The 9,069-nt window shown below is 50.5% G+C and overlaps 1 protein-coding gene across 1 annotated transcript; it reads left to right on the top strand.

Moving 5' to 3' along the window:
* The first annotated feature begins 221 nt into the window (after window positions 1-221).
* Window positions 222-9,069, top strand: Bola3 (bolA family member 3). The gene is made up of 4 exons (XM_028762389.1): window positions 222-295; window positions 1,995-2,118; window positions 4,023-4,111; window positions 8,811-9,069. Exons 1-4 carry the CDS (start codon window positions 242-244, stop codon window positions 8,874-8,876), a joined length of 333 nt encoding a protein of 110 aa, XP_028618222.1. The 5' UTR covers window positions 222-241; the 3' UTR covers window positions 8,877-9,069.

Genomic DNA, 9,069 nt, shown 5'->3' with positions numbered 1-9,069 from the left:
CCCCAGGGTTCTGGCTGCTGAGAAGTGTGACCTGGCGGTGGGTAGGGACCCTGAAGTGGAAGCAGGCCATGGAAGGACGGAGGACGCCCATGTTTGCAGGTGCGATCATGTTTCCGGGTGGCGACCGTGGAGCGGGCGCGGCCTCCGGGCGGCAGGGGGCGGGCTCGTCCAGGGCGGCGAATCTGGACACAGTGCCTGCGTCTTTCCGGCTGCACCGTGACCTCGGGCTGCGTCGCCGGGCATGGCGGCATGGGGCCCGGCGGCCGCTGTGCCTCTGCTCCGCGGGAGCCGCGGGGTGAGCCGGCGGGGCTCGGGCGGAACTGCGGGGGATCTCGGGGGGCTTTTGTCAGGCTGGGAACGCGGGGCAGGACCGAGGCCCTTCCTCGTTCTCATTCATTCTCTCCTGTCCTCTGCATCGCACGGTGTGCTGGGAGGTACCGGACTCAGGCAGATCGGGAGGCAGTCCCATAAACAGTCACAGTATAGAGGCCCTGGGAAAGGCTGCCTTTCGTACAGGAAAACATTGGTGTCATAGCCCCGAGTCCAGGCGTTGGTGCTGGGCACTCGGGACGAGCCTGTACCCTACATTTGCATGCTGTCCAGGCCTCTGACCTTGACTCTCCATAGCCTGCAGGCTGGAGTAGGAGCCCAGCACTGGGCGAGCCCTCCTAATTCTCCCAATTCCTGTTGGGTTTTGAGACAGGTTCTCGAATTATAGCCCTGGCTGGCCTAGAACTTGTGACATTCCTCATAACTCCTGGAATAAAGTAAGCCATGATGCCCGTTTTTTCTCCCCTTACAGGCTTATCTTTAGCTTTACCTCATCCATCTTTCTTTAGTTGCCTGCTGGTCTGAATCTGCTTCTCGAGCTGAGGGGTTTTGTTGCTGCGAGGACATCCAGGGCAGGTCATGTGTGATTTTGTCGGTCTGGTACCAGGATAGGTGCGCTAAAATGATAGCCTCCTTTGAGGAATCTGTGGCTCTTAGTGCTTTTACATTGCCATCGGTTCTTCCACTTACGATTCTGTCTGAGGAGCAGTCCCAGCTGCAGACCTTGCAGTCGTACCCAGGCTCACAGCCTGGTTTCGTTCCCTTGTGCAGCACAGACCGTCTAACTCCAGACCTTTCCTCTGGCCTGCGTTTCATCCATCTCTTAGGCATCGTGGCCTGTGTCCAGCGGCCATGCCTCCCACCTGCTCATTCGCTGCTTCAGAGGACTTGCCTTAGGGTTAGCTCTGAGATGCTGCTGTAGAGGGACAGATTCCGTCTTGTCCTTTAAGACTGGCTAATGAGGTAGCTGGGAGCTGGCACAGTTGGTGAAGTGCTCACAAGGATGATCTGAGTTCACCCCAGGACCCATGTGAGATGGTGGATAAGGGTGTTCTCTGCTTTTGCAGAGGATCTCAATTCGGTTTCCAGCATTCATGTCAATCAACTCACAGCTGCCTATAATCCCAGCTCCCGCTCTGATGCCCTCCCTCATCTAACCTCTGAAGAAGACCTTGCATTCATGTGCGCGCGCGTGCATGCACACACACACAATTAAAAATAAAAATTTAAGAACTAGGCGTGGGGGCACATACTTGAAATCCCAGTGCTGGGATGTGAGACAAATGGATCGTGGGGCTTGCCTGTCAGCCTGCCACCCTGCCTACTTGATTAGCTCTAAGCCAATGAGGGCCCCTGTCTCAAAAAACCAAGGTGATATCCCTGAGAAGGACATCCGTGCTTGTTCTCTGACCCCAATGAACATATACACATGGGCAGCTTCACACACGTAAACATATCACAGAGACCCAGGGTACATCCCTGAAAGTCTAGAGTAGCGCCCTGCTCCAGACCTTCAGGTGCGTCTGAGGAGTGACTGTGGCCCCTTCAGCAGCAGTGCTCACCAGCAACCCCAGTGTTTTGCTGCCCTACCGAACCCCTCAAGCAGGGACCATCTGTCACTGTGCCTTCTCACAGTTGCTTGGACCTCCTCTGTGTTCCCACAGCTCCCCCTGTGGCACTGTGCACATCGGATGTTTGCCTCCCAGACGGAGGGGGAGCTCAAAGTGACCCAGGTTCTCAAAGAAAAGTTTCCTCGAGCCACAGCTATCCAAGTCACAGACATCTCAGGTAAGGCTTTCTCCCATTCTCTCCGTGGGGGCCTTGCTGAGGTTTTTTAGAGTTTTTGCCCCAGGGAGAGGCTGAAGTGGAGAGACCAGGAGGAGGGGACTTGACACGATGACTTCTCTGTATCTGTTGCTTTGGGCCAGATGGTGATGGGGACTTAGAAACCTCAGGGAACCACAAAGACAAGCCCCAGCAGAGAGAACTCTGGGTTACTAGACTAGCCCTGCTCAGATGAGGTCCCTTAGCAAGCCTGCCACTGTAGAGGCACCAAGAGCTCTGGCCATGGTCTCCTTTTCAAGATGGACCTTGTAATCTGCCCACCCCAGTTCTTCTGATAGCCAACAACAGTAAAGCTAGACTGGCCCAAGGCAGGTTTTGTCAGCTACCCTACTTTACCCAAGAGGCAAGCCCAAAGCAGCCAAAAGAGGCCGGAGAACCAGAGGCAGAATCCGGACCCAGGGCAGACTCCTAGAGCCCAGTCTGGCCAGGCTCTCCTCAGGCCACCGCTGCACCTCTGAATTTCTGGCTGACTGACTGTCAGGACTATGCTGGGGGTATAGCTTCTGCAGTAGAAGCAGAGGGGACTTGGGTGCCTTATCTAGACACGCCCAGAGAGGTACACAGGTGCAGGCGGTTAGATAAGAGCCAGCTCTACATTGCTCCTACTAGGAGGATCCCTGGACTTCCCTGAAAGCACATTTGCACGGGTTGAGAAATCTCTTTTATTGGGCTGGGGATGTAGCTCTGTTGGTAGAGTACTTGCCTAGCATGTACTGGGGTCTGGGTTTGATTCGCAGATGTTGTGTTTTATAAAAAGGAAGAGCTAGAATATGTTTTGTAGAGCGCGGTATGGTGAGGTGGGAGGGGTGTCTCCGCGGGCCCGTGCTGAGGCATCTTTCCCTCTGAGAGACCAGCCATACTATATTCTATAGTATAGAGCTGATTCAAGGCATAGGAAGGGGAGTTAAGAAGGGAGTGGAGGAGTGGGGTGGGGGCAGAAACACATGGAGAGAAAGGGGGGATGGGGACAAAGGGGTCCGGGAGAGAAGAGAGTCAGAATAAGAATGAGGAGGGGACACACAGCCCTGCTTATCACAAGCCAGGCCTACCTGGCTGTTGCCAGGTAACTAACTGTGAGGCAGCGTCTAGAAGGGATGCTAACACCAGAGACTTATGAAATTGATGGGATATGTTGTTGCTGGCCTGTAACCGCCGAATTCAGAAAGTGTAGTTCAATGAGGTCTGATGAGTTGAGACTCTAACTTAAAAAGCAAAGCAAAAAGCAGTTTATTTTATTGTATGTCAAATGAGGGCTCTGAGGATGTCCATCATGGTGGGAAAGCAGGGCTGCAGGAGCTTCAAGTGGCTGGGTACACGGCATCCTCACTCAGGAAGAAAGAGGTGGATGCCTGTACTTGGCTGTCTTTCCCTTTAGTCCAGGAGTCCAGCTTAGGGGTGACTTATCCCAACCTAGGAACTCCCTCATGGGCATGCCCAGAGGTTTGTCTCCTACATGAGACTAGATCTGTCAGGTTGATAGTCACTATGGGGTCACACAAGATGCTTAGATGGAACCTTAGGATACTTTGTCCTAGTGAAATCAGTCTCCCCACCACCTTCCTCCCATGGCTTACTAGGAGAGAATGTTCTGCCTCCCTGTGGTCCCAGGCCTCGTGCCTCCTCTTTCCTGCCCACACTCAACAGGTGTGGGTAGTAGAGAGGTCTTGCAAAAGGAAGAGTACCTTTGGGTCAAGGCTGCCTGCCAGGAGTGAGTGGTCAGAGCAGACATTGTGATCTTTCTCTACACCTGTTAGTAGAATGCTCTCAGAATCTTCCTTTTGGGATTGTCTGGTACTTTGAGTCTGAGCTACCATCTGTCATTACTGAAATGCCTTTGACTGTTTTAGGAGGCTGCGGGGCCATGTATGAAATTAAAATCGAATCAGAAGAATTTAAAGAGAAGAGAACTGTCCAGCAGCACCAGATGGTCAATCAGGTCAGTGGCTCCTGATGGTGCATTGCCCCTGGCCTTCAGCATCTGAGGGCACAGCAGTGGACATGGTGACTATCACTGTTCGTCCCAGGAGAGAGCAAGGCAGCTGTTAGGATATGGTCAGGAGGACAGGTGTATATGAATTAACTTTCATATAAATGTAGCGTGAATTAATCTGGCAGTTGTATTTCTTTACTTTATGCTAATCCCCAGTAACCACACAGAGAAACAATATTCATTTAAAATGGTTCCTCAATAGCTGAGCAGTTAAATGATCTGTCTTTAATTTTTATGCTAATCTGGCTACCTCCCCCCTTTCTACTATGCTTGTATATTATTATTGACCAGGTGTGTTTCCATGATCTCTCTCTGTAAATCCTCCAAGTCCTCCGTGCTCCTCACTGATCTTCATCTTCCTCTCCTTCCTCTGGCTGGCAGACATCTGGCTCTGTTCTCTATTCTGCCCAGCCACTGGGTGATCAGCACTTGTTGACAAGGCAGAGACTAAATGGTAAGAACAGTTCACACAAACTTGAGACAGGAGATTCTTGGTATAAGCATTACAGTGCTGCGTCCTGATTAAAACACGATGTGAGGGCAGAGGAGGGTAGACACAGTGTACAAGCCATTATGCCTACAGGCAGAACCCAAGGCCTTAGCATCAGAGACGCATAGGGTGAGATTTTGAGCAAATGTGAATTCATTCCAAATGGAAAGTAAGCCACCTAGTACTTACCTTTCAGCTCTTTCTAGAATAGTAACAATGTTTACTGTTTCTTTTTAGAATACTAACAGTGTTTACTGTTCCTTTTTAGAATATTAACAGTGTTTACTGTTTCTTAGGTTTGAGTTTTTGTTATGATTTTAAAGAGAGGGCCTCATTAAGCCCAGGTCAGCCCCAAACTCACTATGTAGGTGAGGATGATCTTGTGCTTCTGATTCTCCTGGCTCCACCTCTCAGGTGCTAGGGGAGCGGTGTACCACCTTGACTGGCTTATGAAGTGCTGGGGGGTCCAGCCTAGGGCTCGTGTACACTCCATGAGAGCTCTGCCTACTGAGCTGCATCCCCGGCCTAGCTTGAGTATTTTTAAGATTGAGTCTCAAACTTCTCATATAGCTGAGGATGACTTTGAGCTTCTGATCCTTCTGCCTCCACCCCTGAAATGCTGGGTTTCTATGTGCCATCATGCCCAGTGTATGAGGCGCTGAGGATGGAACTCGGGACTTTGTGCATACTAGACAAGTGCTCTACCGACTGAGGTATGGCCTCTACAGTGCTAGGACTTTTTAACAGGATGTGCATCTGATGCTGACTTGTTTGGACTCATGCCTCCGGAGCAGGGTTATAGACATGTTCCACTGTGCTTGCCCCTCATGTGTTTTCTCTTGTCACGTATTCAATAGTATTTGCAGGCATGGACAGTGCTGAATGACATGGTTTTTTGTTTTGTTTTGTTTTTAGATTTCGGTATGTGTGTGTTCCTCAGTGGGAACCCATACTGGCTTTGACTCTGGGCCTTTGTCTCTGAAGTCGCCCCTTTGGAAAGCTGTGTTTGGTTTCACCCATGGAGGTCTTATGTGCAATCACTGAACTAAATCAGCTGGTTTAGTTTTTGAAAAGCACAGATCTGACCTTGATGTCACACATTGTTTACTGTCGTTGAAGGCTTCTCCCTGCTCCTGCAGTCACCCTCCCAGTGTGCTGTTTCCTGCTGCTCTCTCTCTCTTCATCTGGACCTTGACCCTGATTGAGCCCCTGGTTCCCTTCTGCACCCAACTCAGAAGCTGCTTCCTACCCTCCTGGCTGGGCTCCAAGGCCCTTCCATTTTCTGACTCCCTCTTTTTTTAAAAGTCTGTATTCTCTCCTATTATTAGGGCCGGGGCACACATGCTACAGCACACATGTGGCCACAGTACAGTTTGCCTTCCACCATGTGGGGCCTGGGGATTGAACTCATGTCACCGAGCTGGCCAGACACCACTGTGCCATGTCACCTACCCTCCAACTCCCTCTTCCACCTGCTGCTGATTCTGACTCGTACACCGGATACATGCACTCCTGACACCCGTCAGCACCTACAGCCTTCAGGCTGGCTGCTGGTTTGAGAGGCAGGCTTTGATAGGGCAGCAGTCACGTGGGCATGGTCTTGAGACTTAGAGCGCAGGTAGACTAGACTGGGAAGACCTGGCTGATGGCTTTTCCCACAGCCTGTTGGACTTGGACTGTGTTCTCTAACACACAGGCTACTTGGTGTGACTGGACTCTGGGCCTCACCATGTGAACCTTGGCCTGCAGCTTCTAGGTTGTGACCCTGAGAAAGTCGCTTAACCTCCCTGTGGCGTAGTTTCCTAATCTGTCACGCAATAACTGGAACAGTGCATGCCTCAAAGGCTCTTGGGAGTGTAAGCACCCACAGCCTGAGATCAGCCCGACACATAGTAAGGCCTCCATAACTGTATTGTGTACTCTAGGCTAGCGTCTAGGTAATTCTCCTGCTTTCTCTTCTTACATTGCTGTAGGAATGCCAGGATTACAGATGTGTGCCACATCTGGCCTTTTTACCCAGGTCCTGGGGATCAAATTCAGATTTGTCAGGCTTGCTTAGTAAGTGCTCTTGCTGCTTCTTCTGTCTCTATTATTTCCTCATCATTCCCCAATACCCAGTGTAACACGGTGCACAGCCATGCTCAGACGTGTCTCTCCAAGCTGCATCTTTTGTAGACAGGGTCTCACTGTATAGCCTTGGCTGCCCTGGAACTATGTAGTAGACCAGTGGCCTTGAACTCACAGAGATCCGCCTTCCTCTGCCTCCCAAGTGCTGGCATTAAAGGCCTGCATCAATATGATTGGCTTTCAAGCCACATCTCCTTGCCCATGGTACTTTGGTTTTTTTGAGTCAGTGTTTCATAGCCCAGGCTGGCCTTGAACTCACTATGTGACTGAGGATAACCCTGAACTTTTATTTCTATTTGGTGTCAAGCACTGGATATTGAACACAGTGCTTTATCTCAAGCCCCATGACTGATCCTTCTGCTTAGGCACCTAGGGTACTTTAGCCAAGCCCATCCCGCCAAACAGAACCTCAGTGTCCTCAGCTATCCTGATGCCATGATACCTCTGTGGCTGTGGCAGGTAACATGTGACATTGCCATGGGTCAAGGGACCTTGGGAGGCTTCACAGAGATCAGAGGGAGGCGTTGGCAGGAGGGAATGCACGCAGCAAAGCCTGAAAGCTTCCAGGATCCAGGACCTGTCTGTCCCCTGCAGGTATGACTAGGCTCACACCTAGCAGCCTATGGTAGCCCAGATGCAGAGGCAAAATAGCCACTAGGGGGCATCGTGGGCCTGCGCAAGCTGAGGGAAGGTGCCCTGCTCTGTGACAGGCTTTTTCCAGGCTCAGTTTTGTCTGCAGAGTTGAGGCTTCTATGTGAATATAGAGTAGGCTGGGGATGGCTCGTGGGCTCCCACACAGCATCAGGGCTAGTTAGGAATACAACTGAAACCAGCTGTGGCCAGCATCGCAGAACATCTGGGTCCATATCTTGACCTAGTTACTCACCTGCTGACTTTAGACCAGGGGTACTCAGTGCTGTTTTATCTCTACAACCCAGGTGTTGGCTCTGTGTGTGTATGTGTGTACGTGTGCACTGTGGCCAGAGGTCATAAGATGTCAGCTGTGTAGGCAGGAGGTGAGTGTCAGGTGGCCTTCCCAATCACTTCTCTACGTTTTAAGACTCATTCTTATTTTATGTGTATCAGTGTTTTGTGTATGTGTGTGTTTGTGTGCCTGGCATACTCTGAGGCAAGAAGAGGCAAGAAGAGGGAGTCAGAATCCCCAGGACTGGATTACAGAGCCCAGCTAGCCAGCTTACTCCAGTTCTGCAGTAGCACAAGTTCTGTTAACTGCCGAGCCATCGCTTCAGCCTCAGCCTCAGTTTTGATTCCGTTTTGGTTGGGGTCTTCCTATATTGCTGGACTTGAGCTCCTTAGCTCAGGCTACCACCCTGCCTACCCTGGAGGCTGGGCTAGAGGTGTGCAGCACAACAAACTTATGCAGTATTGAATGAAAACCACTGTGAAGGGAGCTGGGTGCTGTGGTGCACACCTCTAATCTCTGAATGGGAGGACTATGCTTTACATAGCAAGTTCCAGGCCAGCTAGGGCTACATAGTGAGACGATACCTCAAACAAACACAAAAGTATAAAAGGGGCTGAGGGGCTGGGGAGAGGTTTAGAGGGCAAAAGTGTGTGTGCAAGTGTGACAGCCTGAGTCTGGACGTCCAGAACCCACATAAAACTAGACGCTGGCATTACAGATGTGTATGACACACCCAGCCTTGATGTCAGTACTGGGTGGACATGGTAGCCCACCTGTAATCTGAGTGCCTGGAAGGCAGAAGCAGGCAGTCCCTGCAGTAAGCTGGCTAGATGGCTGGCCTGAATGGTAAGCTCCAGGGTTAGAGTGACACTCTACCTTGATATATAAAGTGGAGAGCACTCAAACTCAGGCTGGCCAGTAAAAACACACACACACACACCAACACATATGCAAACACACACATACCACAGACATAGGCAAAAAATATTTTGAAGGAAAAATTGCTTAAACAAAATATGAGCAAGGGTCCTTCAGACAGAGACATGTAGAATACAGCCAATGTAAAGACAGAAGAACTGACCAGAGTGTCTCTTTCTCCTCAGGCACTAAAAGAAGAGATCAAGGGCATGCATGGCCTTCGGATATTCACCTCTGTCCCCAAGTGCTGACCACAGCCCGGCTCCGTGATCGCTCATGCTTAAAACCTGAGTGCCCTGCGCTCACAGCAATATTCCAGAAAAATCCCTGCCCCCTTCCAAAAGTATCTATTTTTTTGTTCATAGACATTTCTATATTATAATTATAGGAGATATATTATCTATTTAGAGTTAATTAAAGATCACAGGCACCTATTGCTCAGAA

This window comes from Grammomys surdaster, unplaced genomic scaffold (assembly GCF_004785775.1).
Source record: "Grammomys surdaster isolate TR1022 unplaced genomic scaffold, NIH_TR_1.0 133, whole genome shotgun sequence".
Classification (NCBI taxonomy): Eukaryota; Metazoa; Chordata; class Mammalia; order Rodentia; family Muridae; genus Grammomys; species Grammomys surdaster.
This window is presented reverse-complemented; position numbering and strand designations above follow the sequence as displayed.